General features: G+C 44.3%; 2 protein-coding genes across 2 annotated transcripts in view; one reads left to right on the top strand and one right to left on the bottom strand.

Moving 5' to 3' along the window:
* Window positions 1–226: 226 nt before the first annotated feature.
* LOC131984460 (zinc finger protein 135-like) lies at window positions 227–4,557 on the bottom strand. The gene is made up of 3 exons (XM_059349274.1): window positions 4,272–4,557; window positions 2,520–2,780; window positions 227–2,314 (listed from the first exon to the last, which is right to left on the bottom strand). The coding sequence occupies exons 1-3, from the start codon at window positions 4,555–4,557 to the stop codon at window positions 348–350; spliced, it is 2,514 nt and encodes an 837-aa protein (XP_059205257.1). The 3' UTR covers window positions 227–347.
* A 4,984-nt stretch (window positions 4,558–9,541) lies between these two features.
* The window catches only part of rims2b (regulating synaptic membrane exocytosis 2b), a 50,989-nt gene continuing 37,760 nt past the window's right edge, over window positions 9,542–22,770 (top strand). Inside the window, exons 1-6 of the mRNA XM_059349544.1 lie at window positions 9,542–9,643; window positions 14,172–14,382; window positions 15,761–15,936; window positions 19,576–19,753; window positions 19,825–20,059; window positions 20,607–20,873. Coding sequence (XP_059205527.1) covers window positions 9,597–9,643; window positions 14,172–14,382; window positions 15,761–15,936; window positions 19,576–19,753; window positions 19,825–20,059; window positions 20,607–20,873 — 1,114 coding nt within the window. The 5' untranslated portion in view covers window positions 9,542–9,596. The remainder of the gene's footprint in view (window positions 9,644–14,171; window positions 14,383–15,760; window positions 15,937–19,575; window positions 19,754–19,824; window positions 20,060–20,606; window positions 20,874–22,770) is intronic.

Genomic DNA, 22,770 nt, shown 5'->3' with positions numbered 1-22,770 from the left:
GTTAAGGAAAGAAGGAAACACAAAGTCAAAGCAATAAAAACCCACAGACCTGATAATTAGAGTAAAATGTGTTCTAATAAGTGAACTTTTGTTACTAAGTTTAACAACAAATTTTTAGTGTAATTCTTCTATAATTTGAGAGAACGGACTGAGTGAATATCGTCTCGGGGATAAATAGTAATTTTGATTTGATTTGGTAGATAAAAACAGAAACATTAAGACAATGGTCGTTGTGAAAGATTTTATTTATCAGCTTTTATTGTCACGTCTGAAGATATCAGAGACTCTCAGGAAACAAGACTTCAGGAGAGAAACCTGCTTTATCTCTCGTCAATCTTCATTTTATTTCAGTTTAAGTCACAATCTGAACAAGGAGCGGTTCCTCTACTGTGTTCCTCTAAATGTTCAAATGGTCTCGAGTCACCGACACAAAGTTCTTCGTTCTTCAGAGAGTCTGAACCTGACGGAGGCTCTCCGTCCCCTCCAGACTCCACATCAGTCTCTGAGGTACCATGAGGATCTGGATCAGGGTTCCTGTGTGGTCCTGGTTCTCCACATCTGTGGTTCCTGAGCTGCTTCATCCAGGTGAACCTCTGCCCGCAGCCGGAGCAGCCGAAGGGTTTCTCCCCCGTGTGGGTTCTCATGTGGATGTTGATGCTTCCGTTCCGGGTGAAGAACCTGTTACAGACGGAGCAGCCGAAGGGTTTCTCCCCCGCCCGGCTCGTCACGCTTCCCTCACAGACAAATCTTTTGCCGCACTGAGAGCAGCTGAACGGTTTCTCACCGCTGACGGGAACCTCTTCACTGCTCAGAGAGTTTAAACCAGACTCAGACTCACTGGTCTCCGTCCAGTCCTCCCAGTCTCCTGCACCTGGACCAGAGTTCCTATCTGGTCCTGGTCCTGAACAGTCCTCTCCATCAGGTTCTGCTTTGACCTGCGGAGGCTGAACAGGAACACATCTGTGGCTCCTGAAGTGATGAAGCCAGGAGTACGATTTGCCGCAGATGCTGCAGTCGTAGTTCTTCTGATGGTCGTGGGCCTCCATGTGTTTGTTCAGACACCTCCTCCAGGCGAACTCCTGTCCACAGGTCCTGCATCTGAACTGAGTCTGTCTGGTGTGGATCCTCATGTGCTGGACTAAAGCTTCGCTGTCACTGAAGCCTGCGTCGCACACGGAGCAGTGGAGCGGTTTCTCCTCGGTGTGGCAGTGAGAGTTGAGGCTGTTGCTGAGCGGTCTCTCTCCTGCAGGAGGACTCAGCAGAGTGTGACTGTCCTCAGAGGAGCCCAGACCTCCTGTCACACTGACGGACACGTCCTCAGTTTTCACGTGGTTCGGTCCCGTCCCGTAGACGCCGTCCTCGGTCTTGGGTTCGAGTTCGGCCTCGTCGTCGTCGGAGCAGCTGAAAGTAAATGTGGGATAAACCTGCAACAACTTCCTGTTCCTCTGGTACGTGAACCCTGACTGATGCTTCCTGGTCTCCCTCCAGAACTCCATGTCAACGCTGTCTTCAGCTTCAGAGGACGGTTCAGTCTTTATATCAGCGACGGGGATCAGATGTGGATCTGGATCACAGCTCCTGTCTGGTCCTGGTTCTGGTCCTCCACAGTCCTCCCCAGCAGCTTCTGTCTCCATGTGTTCAGCTGAGCTGCTGGCTGGCGGCTCGGCCTCCAGGTTCTCCTCGGTCAGCTGGAAGGGCGAGGACTGACCGCCGAGACACTTGTGGATCTTCAGGTGGTAGAGCTGAGCGAAGCGCCGGTCGCAGACGCTGCAGCCGAAGCGTTTCTCTCCGGCGTGGACGATCATGTGACCCAGACTTCCTGCTTGTATGAAGCCTTTCCGACACACCGAGGAGATGAAGAGTTCCTCCGCCGTGTGAGTTCTCATGTGTTGAAGCAAGTAATACTTCACCAGGAAGCTCTTCCCGCAGACGGAGCAGCTGACGGGTTTCTCCCGGCGGTGGGTGCTCATGTGGACCTTGAGGTGTCCGCTCTGCGTGAACGAGCGATGACACACCGAGCAGCTGAACGGTTTCTCTCCCGTGTGAGTTCTCATGTGAATCTTCACGCTTCCGTTGGTGACAAATCTTTTCCCGCACTCGGAGCAGCTGAACGGTTTCTCTGGTTTCCACGCGCTGACGGGAGCTTCGTGGTTCTGCTGAGAGCTGGAACCTGACGGAGGTTCTCCGGTCTCCGTCCAGTCCCAGCTGTCATCGGTCTCCGGTTCAGAAGAGCCTCCGGTCTGATCGTCACTCACAGGCTGTAAACGAGGATCTGGGTCAGAGGTCCGGCCTGGTCCAGGTCCTGGTCCTGGTCCTGGTCCAGAAGTGACAAAATTACAAAAAGTTACAAATTTACAAGAAAAAAGTGACAAAATTAGAAATTTATGAGAAAAAAAAAAGACAAATTCACTGAAAAAAAGTGACAAATTTACAAGAAAAAAGTGACAAATTTACTAGAAAAAAGTGACAAAACTACATGAAAGAATGAAAAATTTACTGGAAAAACTTGTCAAATGTACCAGTAGAAAAGTGACAGAGGTCTTCTTCATCTTCACTCTTCACAGGGACACGAGTGAAGGAGAACTTGGTGATATCAGCCTCCTCCAGACCTTCAAGCTGCTCCCCCTCCTGACTGCTCCACACCTCCTGCTGCTCCTCTTTGATGTGTGGGGGCTCTGGCTCCTCCTGGTCCTGGTTCTGGTCCTGGTCCTGGTCCAGGCTGCGGCTCCTCTCCTGCTCTCCTCCACCAACAATCACTTTCTGGACATCTGAAGGTAAATCTGAAACACAGAAAATAAAGTTATTAATGAATATTTGGACATTCTCCTCCGTCATCCAGTGGAAGTTTTCCCAGAGACTCCCCTCTTCTTCTTCTTCTTCTTCTTCTTCTCCTTCTGACAGTTAATTGACCAAACTAATAGTCTGTTGCAGTAAATAATAATCTTAATAACCTGCAGCTCTGAATATCTAATAACTGGACCAGACTGACCCTCGACAACATTAAATAAACACAAATTCTTCCGTCTATAAACCGGTAAGAACACCCAGGAACCCGGCCGGGTCGCAGGGGGCAGCAGCACAAAGAGTTCTGAGTCCAGGAGGTCTGAGGACCTGGTCCCTGGTCCCTGGTCTCTGGTGAATCTGGACTTTAGAGAGATTTCACGTCTCATTTGGTGAATCCAGGATTGATTTTGGAACGGCAGAAATCTGGACAAACTCGGAGGTTCGTTTAATGAAGAGACGCTCGACTCTCTGATCCACGAAGAGAAGAAGAAGAAGAAGAAGAAGAAGAAGAAGAAGAAGAAGAAGAAGAAGAACTCAAGACTAATAATAATAATAATAATAATAATAATAAACCGTCGATCTCTAAACGTTTCCAGGTTCTTTTAAAGGTTCAGTGTGAAGAATTCAGATCATTTACTGACGGAAAAGTTAAAAAGCATCAAAATGTTCTTAAAGAATTAAAAGTTAAAAACCTGCAGATTGTTCAGCTTCATAAATTACAGATTATTATTATTATTATTATTATTATTATTATTATTATTGATGCATTCATGAAATGTCAAAGTGAAGCTAATTTCAACTACTAAATTTACTTCCAAATTTATTCTCATTTTAAAATGATGAATAAATGCATATTAATCTGTTTGATAAGGACACATGACATTTTTATTCTTTTTTTACAAAAAAGTAAAAAAGTTTAATTCTTTTTTAAAGCATCTAAATAAAAACATCTGGAATCCTTTTTTCTGTATTTTCTGTCGATCAAATCCCACCAACAGCCACAGAAAAAATAAATACATAAATAATAATAATAATGAAATAAATAAAGAGAGAAAAAAAATTATAAACTGTGATAATAAAAATAAATACATAATCACGACAACATTCATAGTAGAAAAATAAATCAATGACACGGTAAAGAAGAAATATAATATAAAAATGGAAATAAATAGTTTCTAAAATATAATAAATAAACCCTAACCCTAACCCCCTCTCTCTGAAACAGCTACTACACCCATTCTGATACACCTGGCCTGGGTCCACTCACTTTAATAATCTGCGTCCCATTTCCAATCTACCATTCATCTCAAGAATCCTCAAAAAATCTGTTTCCTCTCAACTCCACAACCACCAACAACGTGTACGAGCAGTTTCAATCCCAACCAGCACTCCTCCAAATCACAAATCACCGTCTCAAAGCCTCCGATTCTGGTTTTCTCTCCATCTGGTTCACTTCCCACCTTTCCTGTCGCACACAATTCATCCACCTGGAACCCTAAAAGTCCCAACTCTCCCTGTTCCTGCCGGTGTGCCCCAGGGATCTGTCCCGGTGCCCCAGGGATCTGTCCCGGTGCCCCAGGGATCTGTCCCGGTGCCCCAGGGATCTGTCCCGATGCCCCAGGGATCTGTCCTGGGCCCCAGGGATCTGTCCTGGTGCCCCAGGGATCTGTCCTGGGCCCCAGGGATCTGTCCTGGGCCCCAGGGATCTGTCCTGGTGCCCCAGGGATCTGTCCCGGGGCCCCAGGGATCTGTCCTGGGGCCCCTCCTCTCCATTATCTACTTACTCCCTCTCGCTCAGATCTTCCTCAAACACAACATACTGTTCCACTGCTACGCAGATGACACCCAGCTCTACCTCTCTACCAAACCCTCCTCCTCACTCCCACCGACCTCCCTAACCCTCTGTCTGCAACAAATTCATTCTTGGTTCTCCTCCAACTTCCTCAAACTTAATAGCTCTAAAACTAACCCTGTTAGCACATACACACTGTACTGCTACAGAGCTAACTGTTAGCCTGTTAGCACATACACACTGTACTGCTACAGAGCTAACTGTTAGCCTGTTAGCACATACACACTGTACTGCTACAGAGCTAACTGTTAGCCTGTTAGCACATACACACTGTACTGCTACAGAGCTAACTGTTAGCCTGTTAGCACATACACACTGTACTGCTACAGAGCTAACTGTTAGCCTGTTAGCACATACACACTGTACTGCTACAGAGCTAACTGTTAGCCTGTTAGCACATACACACTGTACTGCTACAGAGCTAACTGTTAGCCTGTTAGCACATACACACTGTACTGCTACAGAGCTAACTGTTAGCACATACACACTGTACTGCTACAGAGCTAACTGTTAGCACATACACACTGTACTGCTACAGAGCTAGCTGTTAGCCTGTTAGCACATACACACTGTACTGCTACGGAGCTAACTGTTAGCACATACACACTGTACTGCTACAGAGCTAACTGTTAGCACATACACACTGTACTGCTACGGAGCTAACTGTTAGCCTGTTAGCACATACACACTGTACTGCTACAGAGCTAACTGGTAGCCTGTTAGCACAAACACACTGTACTGCTACGGAGCTAACTGTTAGCACATACACACTGTACTGCTACAGAGCTAACTGTTAGCACATACACACTGTACTGCTACGGAGCTAACTGTTAGCCTGTTAGCACATACACACTGTACTGCTACAGAGCTAACTGTTAGCCTGTTAGCACAAACACACTGTACTGCTACGGAGCTAACTGTTAGCACATACACACTGTACTGCTACAGAGCTAACTGTTAGCCTGTTAGCACATACACACTGTACTGCTACAGAGCTAACTGTTAGCCTGTTAGCACATACACACTGTACTGCTACAGAGCTAACTGTTAGCCTGTTAGCACATACACACTGTACTGCTACAGAGCTAACTGTTAGCCTGTTAGCACATACATACTGTACTGCTACAGAGCCAACTGGCTAACCAGCTTTTACAAATGTTGCGTGTTGTTGTGGTGTCCAGTTCTACGTCACATCCTGTTTAGTGTTCTATCCAATCAGCAACCAGGCTGTTTACAGGGAGAACAAAGAACCTGCTCTTCTACTGGGACTAAAGAAGTCCAGATAAAAGTCCGCTAGAACGGCTCGTATTCAGATTTAGGAACGTTTCAGAGTGAGACCCTCCTCCTGGGTATGAGACTGGAGTGGAAACAACCTGAATGAGTCTGTTGCTGCATCAAACATGTTGACAACAGACTCACAACGATCTCCAGATGTTACTGGAGGATCTGAACCCAGTTAGTGATTCAGTCACATGGTTTCATTCTTCAACTGAAACACATCTGGATCTGCTCCAAGATGTTGTTGTTGTTGTTGTTGTGAGATGTTGTTGTGAGATGTTGTTGTTGTGGGATGTTGTTGTTGTTGTTGTTGTAAGATGTTGTTGTTGTGAGATGTTGTTGTTGTTGTTGTTGTTGTGAGATGTTGTTGTGGTTGTTGTTGTGAGATGTTGTTGTTGTGAGATGTTGTTGTTGTTGTTGTTGTGAGATGTTGTGGGATGTTGTTGTTGTGAGATGTTGTTGTTGTTGTTGTTTTAAGATGTTGTTGTTGTTGTTGTTGTTGTGGGACAGGTCAGTAGAGACAGTAAACACACTGCAACAAACTGGACTACACCACTGGAGATATTGATGTGTTTGTAGTGACCTGTGTGGTTGCAGCAGTCCTCCTCTTCTTCCTCCTCCTCCTCCTCCTCCTCCTCCTCTTCTTCCTCCTCTTCTTCCTCCTCCTCCTCCTCCTCCTCCTCCTCTTCTTCTTCTTCTTCCCCCTCTTCCTCCTCCTCCTCCTCCTCCTCCTCCTCCTCCTCCTCTCTGATGTCCAGATGTTGGTTCCGTCTGAGGTCCATCCTCCTCTCTTGTCCCCCGGCCGGAACTATCAACAAGCTTCTTAAAGTCCAGCAGGAGGAGAAAGAAACTGTTAGCAGGAGCTAGCTGCTAGCGGCTAACGCTAGCTTAGCAACATTAGCTTCAGGAAACGCGTTTCCGGCGGCAGAAAGGAAACCAAGCTGCTGTTTGTGGTTTAGTTTCAGCTTTTCAAAGCTCATCCAGCAGTTTGTGATCTTCTCTTTCTTTCCTCACTAAACACTGGCGCCTTTTACTGCTCCGGCCCACAAACACGGACACTACCACTAGTAGTTCCGGGGGGAAGGGAGACGGGGCGGACCGGACACACTTCCGCTCACCGGAAGTCTTTCAAAATAAATCACTGATAAATAAACAGAGACGTAATAAAGAGGAGACGATTACTATCACATACACATAAAGATATATAATATATATAATATATTATTATGTCTATAACTACTACCATACACATATAAATATATATTATATATTATTATGTCTATAACTACTACCATAAACATATAAAGATATATTATATATATTATATATTATTATGTCTATAACTACTACCATACACATAATAATATATATAATATATTATTATGTCTATAACTACTACCATACACATATAAAGATATATTATATATTATTATGTCTATAACTACTACCATACACATATAAAGATATATTATATATTATTATGTCTATAACTACTACCATAAACATATAAAGATATATTATATATATTATATATTATTATGTCTATAACTACTACCATACACATAATAATATATATAATATATTATTTTGTCTATAACTACTACCATAAACATATAAAGATATATTATATATACTATTATGTCTATAACTACTACCATAAACATATAAAGATATATTATATATTATTTTGTCTATAACTACTACCATAAACATATAAAGATATATTATATATACTATTATGTCTATAACTACTACCATAAACATATAAAGATATATTATATATATTATATATTATTATGTCTATAACTACTACCATACACATATAAAGATATATTATATATATTATATATTATTATGTCTATAACTACTACCATACACATATAAAGATATTTTATATATATAATATATTATTATGTCTATAACTACTACCATAAACATATAAAGATATATTATATAAAACCTGAATATTTTTAATAGTTATAGTGAAATAATACTTTATTGATGATGAAAACATTGGTCATTTTTAGATGACAGCAAAAATAAATATAAAATAAATTATTATTTCACTATTACTATTGAAAAAAATATTCAGGTTTTCTTACTTTTTTTCTCTTGAAATGAGGCCTAATTTTGTATATTTGACTAAAATTGACCAATAATAATGAAAAAAAAATTGTAAATTATATATCAATGTGTTGGTCATGGGTTGCCTTAAAAGGCGAATAAAATAGTTGTTAATAATTATTTTCTATATGTCCGACAGGGTTCATATGTTGTTTTCTTCCTCAGAATGTACAAGAGACTTTGTTTCTGTTGACATTCATATGTGGGAAAAGTGTTTGTGATGTGAATATATATATTGTACATTTATCAATAAAAAATGTATCACAAAAAAAATGTTTATTGACTGATTGATGGTGGATCTGTTGGTCTTTATCTTCTGTTTGTTTTATAATATAGACATTATTCTTGGCAGCCAGGGGGTTACAGACAGAAAAACAAACAAAAACAGACAAACATTAACACTGGAACAGAAATTTAAAAAACAAAAACAAAAACAAATTAACATGATGTATAATTCATCAATCATTTTTGTATTTGTCCAAAACAAAGTCAGTTTCAGAGCCTTCTTGTTCTTTAGTCCCTTCATAGAAGTTTTATTATTACAATTATTATTATTATTATTATTATTATTATTATTACAATTATTATTATTATTATTATTATTACAATTATTATTATTATTATTATTATTATTGTTATTATTATTATTACAATTATTATTATTATTAGCTGGTTTGGAGTCAGAACATTTCTTCTTCTGTGTGTGAAACTCATTTTCTACAGAGGCTTACTGCATTCACTTAAAAAAATAAAACCCATTTTTTCGGAGTAATTTATTTTTTTGTTTGTTTTTGAACGTGATAATTTCTATTTTTCTGACTAATTTTTTTCTGTTTTTCTGGTATTTGTTGTTTTTTTTTTTGTATTTTTGTATTTTTGTCTGACTAATTTGTTTTTGTTTTTCTGAACACTTCAAGGTTTTCATCTTTGTAATTTATAAATTACCCCCCCCCCCCTCGTGACCAGCTGATCTTTGTTGTGCGTAACTACGTCACGCCGTGCCCCCCCCCCCCCTCCCTCCTCCTCTTCCTCTCCTCCATTATTATCCGTGTGAAGCTCCAGGAGCCGCAGCGGGACTCGGGACAGCAGCAGGCCGAGCAGGAGGCCGGAGCGCCGGGAGGATGAGCCCGGAGCCGCCGCTGCTGATCCCCGGAGGAGGAGACATGTCTGCGGCTTGAAGCGGCGCTGCGCCTCGGTGAGAGGAAGAGCTCCGGGATTCACCATCATCATCATCATCAGCATCATTTTCACCATTATTATCATTATTATCATCACCATTATTATTATTATTATCATTATTATTATTATTATTATTATCATTATTATCATCATTATTATTATTATTATTATTATTATGGTTCACATGACTCTCTCTCTCCCGCAGCGGCTCTCTGTCGGGATGTCTGGGCCGCCTGGACCCGGGCCTGCTGGTCCCGGACCCGGACCCGGTCCTGGACCCGGAGCGGGACCCGGAGCGGGGCCCGGAGCGGGGCCGGGCCCGGAGCTGCCGGACCTGAGCCACCTGACGGAGGAGGAGCGCAGCATCATCCTGTCGGTGATGGAGAGACAGAAGAAGGAGGAGGAGAAGGAGCAGAGCATGCTCAAGTAAGCGGCTCATTATTGATTATTGATTATTCATTATTGATTATTCATTATTCATTATTCATCGGCATTTAAAAATAATAATAAAAGCACGGCGCCTCCGGTGGGGGCTGCCCTTCAGAATAAAAGCCCACCTCGGATGGAGACTGGAAGGTTTTTAAACTGCGGTAAAATGACGTCACAGGTCCCGGTGACGTCACATGACCTCTGAACTTCAGTCAGTCTCATGCCGGTTGTCAGGGTCACGTGACCTGAGGCTGGTTCACGGATCAATAAATATGATTTATGATTATTTGTATCAGATCATTTTGGCTTCAAATGATCAGTTATAAACATTTATTCAGATTTAGTCTTTTATAAATGCTGCTTCCTGTTTATTTGTTGTTGTTGTTGTTGTTGTTGTTTACACTCACTGAGACTCTTCACTGTGAGGTGAAACTGTTTGATTGACGGCTCAGTAATCTGACAGCTGATTGGTCGAGAGGTTTAGACTGTTACTGCTTCTTTAGAACCTCATGACCTTTGACCCACAGCTTCATCTGTCAATGTGGGTTCTCTCTCTCTCTGTGTCAGTGTGGGTTCTCTCTCTCTCTGTGTCAGTGTGGGTTCTCTCTCTCTCTGTGTCAATGTGGGTTCTCTCTCTCTGTGTCAGTGTGGGTTCTCTCTCTCTCTGTGTCAGTGTGGGTTCTCTGTCTCTCTGTGTCAATGTGGGTTCTCTCTCTCTGTGTCAGTGTGGGTTCTCTCTCTCTCTGTGTCAGTGTGGGTTCTCTGTCTCTCTGTGTCAATGTGGGTTCTCTCTCTCTCTGTCAGTGTGGGTTCTCTCTCTCTGTGTGTCAATGTGGGTTCTCTCTCTCTGTGTGTCAGTGTGGGTTCTCTCTCTGTGTCAGTGTGGGTTCTCTCTCTCTCTGTGTCAGTGTGGGTTCTCTCTCTCTCTGTCAATGTGGGTTCTCTCTCTCTGTGTCAGTGTGGGTTCTCTCTCTCTCTCTGTGTCAGTGTGGGTTCTCTCTCTCTGTGTGTCAGTGTGGGTTCTCTCTCTCTCTGTGTCAGTGTGGGTTCTCTCTCTCTCTGTGTCAGTGTGGGTTCTCTCTCTCTCTCTGTCAGTGTGGGTTCTCTCTCTCTCTGTGTCAGTGTGGGTTCTCTCTCTCTCTGTCAGTGTGGGTTCTCTCTCTCTCTCTCTGTCAGTGTGGGTTCTCTCTCTCTCTGTGTCAGTGTGGGTTCTCTCTCTCTCTGTCAGTGTGGGTTCTCTCTCTCTCTCTCTGTGTCACTGTGGGTTCTCTCTCTCTCTGTGTCAGTGTGGGTTCTCTCTCTCTCTCTGTCAGTGTGGGTTCTCTCTCTCTCTGTGTCAGTGTGGGTTCTCTCTCTCTCTGTGTCAGTGTGGGTTCTCTCTCTCTCTGTCAGTGTGGGTTCTCTCTCTCTCTCTCTGTCAGTGTGGGTTCTCTCTCTCTGTGTGTCAGTGTGGGTTCTCTCTCTCTCTGTGTCAGTGTGGGTTCTCTCTCTCTCTGTCAGTGTGGGTTCTCTCTCTCTCTCTGTGTCAGTGTGGGTTCTCTCTCTCTCTGTGTCAGTGTGGGTTCTCTCTCTCTCTCTGTCAGTGTGGGTTCTCTCTCTGTCTGTGTCAGTGTGGGTTCTCTCTCTCTCTGTGTCAGTGTGGGTTCTCTCTCTCTCTGTGTCAGTGTGGGTTCTCTCTCTGTCTGTGTCAGTGTGGGTTCTCTCTCTCTCTCTGTGTCAGTGTGGGTTCTCTCTCTCTCTCTCTGTCAGTGTGGGTTCTCTCTCTCTCTGTGTCAGTGTGGGTTCTCTCTCTCTCTGTCAGTGTGGGTTCTCTCTCTCTCTCTCTGTCAGTGTGGGTTCTCTCTCTCTCTGTGTCAGTGTGGGTTCTCTCTCTCTCTGTGTCAGTGTGGGTTCTCTCTCTCTCTGTCAGTGTGGGTTCTCTCTCTCTGTCAGTGTGGGTTCTCTCTCTCTCTCTCTCTCTCTGTCAGTGTGGGTTCTCTCTCTCTCTCTGTGTCAGTGTGGGTTCTCTCTCTCTCTCTGTGTCAGTGTGGGTTCTCTCTCTGTCTGTGTCAGTGTGGGTTCTCTCTCTGTGTCAGTGTGGGTTCTCTCTCTCTCTGTCAGTGTGGGTTCTCTCTCTCTCTGTGTCAGTGTGGGTTCTCTCTCTCTGTGTCAGTGTGGGTTCTCTCTCTCTCTCTGTCAGTGTGGGTTCTCTCTCTCTCTCTGTGTGTCAGTGTGGGTTCTCTCTCTCTCTGTGTCAGTGTGGGTTCTCTCTCTCTCTCTGTGACAGTGTGGGTTCTCTCTCTCTGTGTCAGTGTGGGTTCTCTCTCTGTGTGTCAGTGTGGGTTCTCTCTCTCTGTGTCAGTGTGGGTTCTCTCTCTCTCTGTGTCAGTGTGGGTTCTCTCTCTCTCTCTGTGTCAGTGTGGGTTCTCTCTCTCTCTGTGTCAGTGTGGGTTCTCTCTCTGTCTGTGTCAGTGTGGGTTCTCTCTCTGTCTGTGTCAGTGTGGGTTCTCTCTCTGTGTCAGTGTGGGTTATCTCTCTGTGTCAGTGTGGGTTCTCTCTCTGTGTCAGTGTGGGTTCTCTCTGTCTGTGTCAGTGTGGGTTCTCTCTCTGTCTGTGTCAGTGTGGGTTCTCTCTGTCTGTGTCAGTGTGGGTTCTCTCTCTGTGTCAGTGTGGGTTCTCTCTGTCTGTGTCAGTGTGGGTTCTCTCTCTGTGTCAGTGTGGGTTCTCTCTCTGTCTGTGTCAGTGTGGGTTCTCTCTCTGTCTGTGTCAGTGTGGGTTCTCTCTCTGTGTGAGTGTGGGTTCTCTCTGTCTGTGTCAGTGTGGGTTCTCTCTGTCTGTGTGTCAGTGTGGGTTCTCTCTGTCTGTGTGTCAGTGTGGGTTCTCTCTCTGTGTCAGTGTGGGTTCTCTCTCTCTCTGTGTCAGTGTGGGTTCTCTCTGTCTGTGTCAGTGTGGGTTCTCTCTCTGTGTCAGTGTGGGTTCTCTCTGTCTGTGTCAGTGTGGGTTCTCTCTCTGTGTCAGTGTGGGTTCTCTCTGTCTGTGTCAGTGTGGGTTCTCTCTCTGTGTCAGTGTGGGTTCTCTCTCTGTGTCAGTGTGGGTTCTCTCTGTCTGTGTGTCAGTGTGGGTTCTCTGTCTGTGTCAGTGTGGGTTCTCTCTCTGTCTGTGTCAGTGTGGGTTCTCTCTCTCTGTGTCAGTGTGGGTTCTCTCTCTGTGTGAGTGTGGGTTCTCTCTCTGTCTGTGTCAGTGTGGGTTCTCTCTCTGTGTCAGTGTGGGTTCTCTCTCTGTGTCAGTGTGGGTTCTCTCTCTGTGTCAGTGTGGGTTCTCTCTCTGTCTGTGTCAGTGTGGGTTCTCTCTCTGTGTGAGTGTGGGTTCTCTCTCTCTGTGTCAGTGTGGGTTCTCTCTGTCTGTGTCAGTGTGGGTTCTCTCTCTGTGTGAGTGTGGGTTCTCTCTGTCTGTGTCAGTGTGGGTTCTCTCTCTCTGTGTCAGTGTGGGTTCTCTTTGATCTGGAAGGTTCTCTGAGAACCGGTTCTTTAATTCAGCCTTTTCTTGATGGAGTTTTGTACTACAGGGCATGAAGACGTTGCAAAGCACTCTGGGAAGTGTAGTCCATCAGAGCGTGTGAATGTTTGTTTTTAATTTTTCTTAATTTGGTATTATTTATCATTATTTTATTTTGAATGTTAACTTCCTGTTTGAATTTTCAGTTAAAAACATCAAACTGATCCGTTTGTTTGATTTTTATTTTATATTGTTTTTTTTTTGTTTTGATATTTTCATGTTTACATCTCATCCATCATCAGAGATCAGGAGGATGTGAAACCTCCATCAGACTCGTAAGTCAAAACTACATCTCCCAGAGTGCACCTGTCCTGGCCACACCTCTTCCCCAAACCCCAGTCAAACTACTTCCTGTCTCCCAAACTGGCAACCTCATTCAAACTACTTACAGGCTGTATCCAAAACTGGCAACTTCAGTCAAACTACTTCCTGTCTCCCAAACTTGCAACCTCATTCAAACTAAACTGAATCTGGCAACCTCAGTCAAACAACTTACTGTCTTCGAAACTGGCAACCTCAGTCAAACTACTTCCTGTCTCCCAAACTGGCAACCTCAGCCCAACTACTTCCTGTCTCCCAAACTTGCAACCTCATTGAAACTAAACTGAATCTGGCAACCTCAGTCAAACAACTTACTGTCTTCGAAACTGGCAACCTCAGTCAAACTACTTCCTGTCTCCCAAACTGGCAACCTCAGCCCAACTACTTCCTATTTCCCAAACTGGCAACCTCAGTCAAACTACTTCCTGTCTCCCAAACTGGCAACCTCAGTCAAAGTAGTTCCTGTCTCCCAAACTGGCAACCTCAGTCAAACTACTTCCTGTCTCCCAAACTGGCAACCTCAGTCAAACTACTTTCTGTCTCCCAAACTGGCAACCTCAGTCAAACTACTTTCTGTCTCCCAAACTGGCAACCTGATATTTCTTCCGTTATTATGTATTTTTGTCAGAGGTAACGCTGGCCTTCTGCTAACGATCTGTCCCGCCCACAGGAAGTTACATCAGCAGTTTGAGATGTACAAGGACCAGGTGAAGAAGCTGGGGGAGGAGCCTCCGGCGGCTCCGGCGGCGAGGGCGGAGCCTGCCACCTGCGGCGTCTGTCGCAAGACCAAGTTCGCAGACGGCTGCGGGCGCGCATGCTGCTACTGCCAGAGACGCTTCTGTGCTCGCTGCGGGGGGCGTGTCCTCCTGAGGGCCCGCAAGGTGGGGTGTGTGTGTGTGTGTGTGTGTGTGTGTGTGTGTGCGTGTGTGTGTCTGTGTGTGTGTGTGTGTGTGTGTGTGTGTCTGTGTGTGTGTGTGTGTGTGTGTGTCTGTGTGTGTGTGTGTGTGTGTGTGTGTGTGTGTCTGTGTGTCTGTGTGTGTGTGTGTGTCTGTGTGTGTGTGTGTGTGTCTGTGTGTGTGTGTGTCTGTGTGTGTGTGTGTGTGTGTCTGTGTGTCTGTGTGTGTGTCTGTGTGTCTGTGTGTGTGTGTGTGTGTGTGTGTGTCTGTGTGTCTGTGTGTGTGTGTGTGTGTGTGTGTGTGTGTCTGTGTGTCTGTGTGTCTGTGTGTGTGTGTGTGTGTGTGTGTGTGTCTGTGTGTGTGTGTGTGTGTGTGTGTGTGTGTGTGTGTCTGTGTGTGTGTGTGTGTGTGTGTGTGTCTGTGTGTGTCTGTGTGTGTGTGTGTGTGTCTGTGTGTCTGTGTGTCTGTGTGTGTGTGTGTGTGTCTGTGTGTGTGTGTCTGTGTGTCTGTGTGTGTGTGTGTGTGTGTGTGTGTGTGTGTGTCTGTGTGTGTGTGTGTCTGTGTGTGTGTGTGTGTGTGTGTGTCTGTGTGTGTGTGTGTGTCTGCTCATTGAGCTTCTACCTGCTGCAGCATCAGATCCAGATCTCTAATGCTGCTCCAGAGTTGTCTCTGGTTCTGCTCCTAGCTACCTGAACCTGGTTCAGACCTGCTGCCTCACCACGCTGAGCTCTTCCAGTGAACGGTTCTGGCTCTGCCCCCCGTTGGTCCAAGACAATCCAGACTCTTTGTGTTTGTTGTTCCCCGCTGGTGGAACCACTAGCAGTTCCTCCAGAGCAGGGTTCCTCTCTACCTTTAGAACCTCCTGGAGACCTTCAGAGAGCATCTTCTCTCCTAGACCACACCATGATTCTGCTCCTCAAAGAATCCTCACCAGCACTAACAGCTCTTACTGCACTAGACCTTGATTGTTTGTCTTTACTCTTCCTGTAAGTCGCTTTGGATAAAAGCGTCTGCTAAATGACTAAATGTAATGTAAATGTGTGTGTGTGTGTGTGTGTGTGTGTACGTGTGTGTATATGTGTGTGGGTGTGTGATATCATCTTCTATGTCCCATAGAACTCAATGAGAAACTGACTGTAAAGAGGAGCTGAACAGCAGCAGCTCTCCGAACTTTTGTTGATCTGTTTGTTGTTGACCTGTGTGTTGTTGACCTGTTTGTTGACCTGTGTGTTGTTGACCTGTTTGTTGACCTGTGTGTTGTTGACCTGTTTGTTGACCTGCGTGTTGACCTGCGTGTTGACCTGTTTGTTGACCTGCGTGTTGTTTACCTGTTTGTTGTTTACCTGTGTGTTGTTGTGTTCAGGTGATGTGGGTGTGTAACGTGTGCCGGAGGAAGCAGGAGATTCTGACCCGTTCTGGCGAGTTTCACTCCAACGTGTCTCTGCTGTCTGTGAACAACGCCTCACACGGGGTTCCCAACCCACCAACGCAGGGGCTGCTGGGGGCCCCGGGGCCTCTGAGCAACGGAGCCACTGAGCGGTGAGTAGAACCCAGCAGAATTTGACCCTTAAAGAGTTAATTAGTTTGGTTTGTTGTTAATTACAGTGTGACCCCCCCCCCCGCCTGGTTTAATCAGATTAACAGAATAATAATCCTGCAGCTCAGAGACACACACAGATTAACTGCTGCTGCTAATACTGCTGCTAGTACTGCTGCTATACAGCAGCATGCTGACAGCACAGGCTAACAGGCTAACACAGGCTAACAACAGGCTAACAACAGGCTAACAACAGGTTAATAATAGGGTAAAAACAGGCTAACACAGGCTAACAGGTTAATAATAGGGTAAGAACAGGCTAACACAGGCTAACAACAGGCTAACAATAGGGTAACAACAAGCTAACACAGGCTAACAACAGGCTAACAACAGGTTAATAATAGGGTAAAAACAGGCTAACACAGGCTAACAACAGGTTAACAATAGGGTAACAACAGACCAATACAGGCTAACAACAGGCTAACACAAGCTAACAACAGGCTAACAACAGGCAAACAACAGGTTAACACAGGCTAACAACAGGCTAACAACAGGTTAATAATAGGGTAAAAACAGGCTAACACAGGCTAACAACAGGTTAATAATAGGGTAAAAACAGGCTAACACAGGCTAACAACAGGCTAACAACAGGTTAATAATAGGGTAAAAACAGGCTAACACAGGCTAACAACAGGCTAACAACAGCTTAACAATAGGGTAACAACAGACCAATACAGGCTAACAACAGGCTTACACAAGCTAACAACAGGCTAACAACAGGCAAACAACAGGCTAACACAGGCTAACAACAGGCTAACAACAGGTTAATAATAGGGTAAAAACAGGCTAACACAGGCTAACAACAGGCTAACAACAGGCTAACAACAGGTAAATAATAGGGTAACAACAGGCTAACAACAGACTAACAACAGGTTAACAATAGGGTAACAACAGACCAATACAGGCTAACAACAGGCTAACAACAGGCTAACAACAGGTTGATAATAGGGTAACAACAGGTTAACAATAGGGTAACAACAGACCAATACAGGCTAACACAGGCTAACAACAGGCAAACAACAGGCTAACAACAGGCTAACAACAGGTTAATAATAGGGTAAAAACAGGCTAACACAGGCTAACAACAGGCTAACAACAGGTTAATAATAGGGTAAAAACAGGCTAACACAGGCTAACAACAGGCTAACAACAGGTTAATAATAGGGTAAAAATAGGCTAACACAGGCTAACAACAGGCTAACAGCAGGTTAATAATAGGGTAAAAACAGGCTAACACAGGCTAACAACAGGCTAACAACAGCTTAACAATAGGGTAACAACAGACCAATACAGGCTAACAACAGGCTAACACAAGCTAACAACAGGCTAACAACAGGCAAACAACAGGCTAACACAGGCTAACAACAGGCTAACAACAGGTTAATAATAGGGTAAAAACAGGCTAACACAGGCTAACAACAGGCTAACAACAGGCTAACAACAGGTAAATAATAGGGTAACAACAGGCTAACAACAGACTAACAACAGGTTAACAATAGGGTAACAACAGACCAATACAGGCTAACAACAGGCTAACACAGGCTAACAACAGGCTAACAACAGGTTGATAATAGGGTAACAACAGGTTAACAATAGGGTAACAACAGACCAATACAGGCTAACACAGGCTAACAACAGGCAAACAACAGGCTAACAACAGGCTAACAACAGGTTAATAATAGGGTAAAAACAGGCTAACACAGGCTAACAACAGGCTAACAACAGGCAAACAGGCTAACAACAGGCTAACAACAGGTAAATAATAGGGTAACAACAGGCTAACAACAGACTAACAACAGGTTAACAATAGGGTAACAACAGACCAATACAGGCTAACAACAGGCTAACACAGGCTAACAACAGGCTAACAACAGGTTGATAATAGGGTAACAACAGGTTAACAATAGGGTAACAACAGACCTATACAGGCTAACACAGGCTAACAACAGGCTAAAAACAGGCTAACAACAGGTTAATAATAGGGTAACAACAGGCTAACACAGGCTAACAGGCTAACAACAGGCTAACAACAGGTTGATAATAGGGTAACAACAGGTTAACAATAGGGTAACAACAGACCAATACAGGCTAACACAGGCTAACAACAGGCTAACACAGGCTAACAACAGGCTAATGACAGGCTAACAACAAGCTAACAACAGGTTAATAATAGGGTAACAACAGGTTAATAATAGGGTAGCAACAGGTTAATAATAAGGTAACAACAGGTTAATAATAGGGTAACAACAGGCTAACACAGGATAACAAGCTAACAACAGGCTAACAGGCTAACAATAGGGTAACAACAAGCTAACAGGCTAGTGACAGGCTAATAACAGGGTAACAACAGGCTAATAGGCTAATGACAGGCTAACAACAGGCTAATAGTCTAATGACATGCTAACAACAGGCTAACAGGCTAATGACTAATAATAGGGTAACAACAGGCTAACTACAGACAGGCATGAAGCAGTGACATCATTTCCTGTTAGGGCGGAGCTGGTGGTGAGTCAAAGTGGGCGGGGCTTCAGAGATGATCCTGTTAGTGCTGAGTCGTGAGTTGTGTGTGAGTGTGAGTGTGTGAGTGAAGCTTCACTGGACAGACAAACTGTAAGAAACTCTTATTTCTTCATTATGATATTAATTATTTATTCTGATTAATATTAGTTTATAATCTCTTTCTTTCTTTCTTTCTTTCTTTCTTTCTTTCTTTCTTTCTTTCTTTCTTTCTTTCTTTACTGTGTCAAAGAAAATCTATTTTAAATCCTGTCATAATTTATTTAATGTGGTGTTCTCCTGATGAAAGAGCAGAAATATGACTTTATATAGAGTTTATCAGAGTTTAATATATTATATTATTATACTGACATCAGTTTATGAGTTTGATTTAGTTTCAACATTTCTCCAGTTTGTCAACAATAATAACAAATCCTTCATTTAATGAATCAAATTCAATATTTAACATTGGAATCAGTCTGTAGAATATGAAACAAATCCAACAGTGCAGAATATAAACAAATACAGTCTATAATACAAATACAGTCTATAATATAAACATTTAGTCTATTGTCAAAACATATACAGTATAATTAAACATATTCAGTCATAAACATAATAAATCGTGGAGCTGCAGTGACCGCTTGAGGCCACCAGGAGGCAACAAAATCTCCTTTATAGTTTAATGAATAATTTTATTTAATTTTCATTGATTTTCATTTAATTGTTGACATATAAAATAATTGTCTATTATTTTCAAATTATTTACTGCTTTTTAAATTTGCCTTTGTAGTAATTCCCATATTTATTTATTTACTTTTCCATTAATTATATTTATAATAATTTTTAAATTAATTGTTTTTTTGTTTTGTTTTTTAATTTATTTGTTGTTTCATTTTTAAATGTATCTGTTTATGAGTTAATAATTTTCTCCCAAATTGATTAATTTCTGGAAAATCCTTTTCATAAATGTCTTCATGTATTCCTTGTTTATAATAAATAAAAGGTAAATAAACAAAAAGCTGCATCAGTGGTTGCAGGCCCCTCCCCCTCCTCTCTGATTGGTCGTTCTGTGTGATTGACAGGAAGCCGAGCCCCTCTGGGTCGTATTATGATGGTGGCAGTGGCAGGATGCCTCGCTCGCCCTCTGACGGTCTTGACCGCCGTGCTCGTTCGCCATACGGCTTCCACGGTAACGGGGAGGCGGAGCCGCGGGTCCGGAGGCGACCAATCAGAGATGGGCGCGGCCGCTGGCACTCACAGGTGAGTCTGACTCGACAGGTGTTCCAGTTCACTGTTGGTACTGGTTTTAACCGTGTCCTGTCCCGGTCCAGGACCACCCACTGGACCAGGTTCACGATGAGCGAGAGCGGCGGCGGCGGGAGGAGGAGGAGTTTCAGGCTCGTTACCGTAGCGACCCGAACCTGGCCCGCTACCCGGTGAAGCCGCAGCCCAGCGAGGAGACCATGAGGATGCTGGCTCAGGTGGGCAGGGTCCGCCACCAGCGGCGCCACAGCGACGTCTCCCTGGACACCGCCGAGACAGACCACCTGTCCCCCAGACACACAGGTAGGGACACACCTGTCCACTTGTCCACCAGACACACAGGTAGGTGCACACCTGTCCACCTGTCCACCAGACACACAGGTAGGTGCACACCTGTCCACCAGACACACAGGTAGGGACACACCTGTCCACCTGTCCCCCAGACACACAGGTAGGGACACACCTGTCCACCTGAGACACAGGTAGGGACACACCTGTCCACCTGTCCACCAGACACACAGTTAGGGACACACCTGTCCACCTGTCCACCAGACACACAGTTAGGGACACACCTGTCCACCTGTCCACCTGAGACATACAGGTAGGGACACACCTGTCCACCTGACACACAGGTAGCGACACACCTGTCCACCTGTCCACCTGAGACATACAGGTAGGGACACACCTGTCCACCAGACACACAGGTAGGGACACACCTGCCCACCTGACCCTGAGACACACAGGTAGGGACACACCTGTCCACCTGACCCTGAGACACACAGGTAGGGGCACACCTGTCCACCTGTCCACCTGTCCACCTGTGGTTTCAGTCTGTGGTTTTTCCCCTCAGCTCTCCGGCAGAATCGTCTCCAGGGAGGTCAGAGGTCGTTCTCAGTGGACCGGGCAGCCAATCACGCCAGCCCAACATCTCCCCGCCGCAGCCCGTTACCTCGGCAACACCTGGACCCGAGCTCCGCCCTCAAGCGGAAGACGGCCAATGAGAGCTCAGCACAGACTGGGTGGCGAATGGGAAAGATGCACGTGATTGGTAGCTTCAGCAGCTCGGAGGAGGAGCTACTGACCACACCCGACTACACCAGCTGTGACGAGCCTGACAGTGAGTGGCTACATGCTAACTGCTAGCTAAACGAGGCTAGGTGGCTACATGCTAACTGATAGCTGAACAAGGATAGGTGGCTACATGCTAACTACTATCTGAATGAGGGTAGGTGGCTACATGCTAACTGATAGCTAAACGAGGCTAGGTGGCTACATGCTAACTGATAGCTAAACAAGGATAGGTGGCTAAATGCTAACTAATAGCTGAACGAGGCTAGGCGGCTACATGCTAACTGAACAAGGATAGGTGGCTACATGCTAACTGCTAGCTAAACGAGGCTAGGTGGCTAAATGCTAACTGCTAGCTGAACGAGGCTTTGCAGTGATCTTAGATAACAGCTTCAGTTCTGACAGCATGTAAAGAGGATAAAACGTTATAAACATAACAAACACTTAGATATTGATTTACTCGTTTTGTAATATTGATTTAGCTGCAGCCATGCATTGTTTACTTTCTGTTTAGCAAACAACCACAACAACATCAACAACCTTTAACCCTTTAAATATCTGCTAAAAACAAAACAATAATTGTTCAACTGAAGGTGGATTCATTTAGCTGTCTAGATTTTATAAAGTTAATACAAAGATTATAAACAAAGAATAAACACGGAACACAAAGAACAAGTTTGACTCCTTTTTAAACTTTTGTTTTTGTAAACACAAACAATCGTTCTGATGCATTCTGTCTTCGTTTACATGCTGTAATTAGGATGTTTTTCTGTCCGATGGTGTTAAAAATAACTTTCAATGTGTCTAAAACTGACTGAATGAGTTAACTCTGGGGTCCTGTAGGTTCTGCAGGTTCTGTAGGTTCTGTGCTTGTGTTCTGCAGGTTCTGCAGGTTGTGAGCTTGTGTTCTGCAGCAGACTGACAGCAGAAACGTGTTCTCCCTCTGACAGTAATTAGCTCAGCCTGATAATCTTCTTACAGCTGAGCTCTGTGTTCACTCTGCACTGCTTGTAGCTCACACCAGAGGGTTCCTACTAGAACCCCCTGAGAACACACCGACAGCTCCTCTGAGGGTGAAACATTCTTTGTTCCCAGTTCTGAGGGTTTCTCGTGGTTCAGTTCTGTGTTCTACGTGGTTCTTTTGGGTTTACTTCTGCTCGATAGTGTTCCTTCTCTGCTTCTCTCTCACATATGATTCCTGAAATGTTCTGCAGGGTTCTGCCACAGTTAAATTCTATTCTGCATGGTTCTAATTATGTGCCTGCTATTACCACTGTTCTAAAAGCTCTGGCCTTTACAGTTGATTTATTTGTTAGGTTCTTTTACTTTGCAGTGAGGTTCCTTCTTTGGGTTATTAGGTTGAGTTAATGTTCTGTTTGTGTTCCACACAATTCTGCTCTGTTAATGAGTCCTGTGTGGTTCCTCTGCATTCTCTGAAGCCTCAGAACTCTCTGTGAAGCCTTAGAACCCTCTCTGAAGCCTAAGAACCCTCTCTGAAGCCTTAGAACCCTCTCTGGGCCTAAGAACTCTCTCTAAAGCATGAGAACCCTCTCCGAAGCCTGAGAACCCTCTCTAAAGCCTTAGAACCCTCTCTGGAGTTCTGCTCTGTTCCGTTCCGCTCTGTAAATGAGTCCTATGAGGTTCCTCTGCGGTTCCACAGGGTTCTCCTGCTGTTGTCCAGGGTTCTGCTTCAGTTGCTGAACACATTGAGTTGCTGAACACGTTTAGTTGCTGAACACATTGAGTTGCTGAACACGTTTAGTTGCTGAACACGTTTAGTTGCTGAACACGCTTAGTTGCTGAACATGTTTAGTTGCTGAACATGTTGAGTTGCTGAACACATTTAGTTGTTGAACACATTTAGTTGTTGAACACGTTTAGTTGCTGAACACGTTTAGTTGCTGAACACGTTTAGTTGCTGAACATGTTTAGTTGCTGAACATGTT

Source organism: Centropristis striata, chromosome 14 (assembly GCF_030273125.1).
Source record: "Centropristis striata isolate RG_2023a ecotype Rhode Island chromosome 14, C.striata_1.0, whole genome shotgun sequence".
NCBI lineage: Eukaryota > Metazoa > Chordata > Actinopteri > Perciformes > Serranidae > Centropristis > Centropristis striata.
Note: the sequence above shows the minus strand (reverse complement) of the source record. Positions and strands in the feature narration are given on the sequence as shown.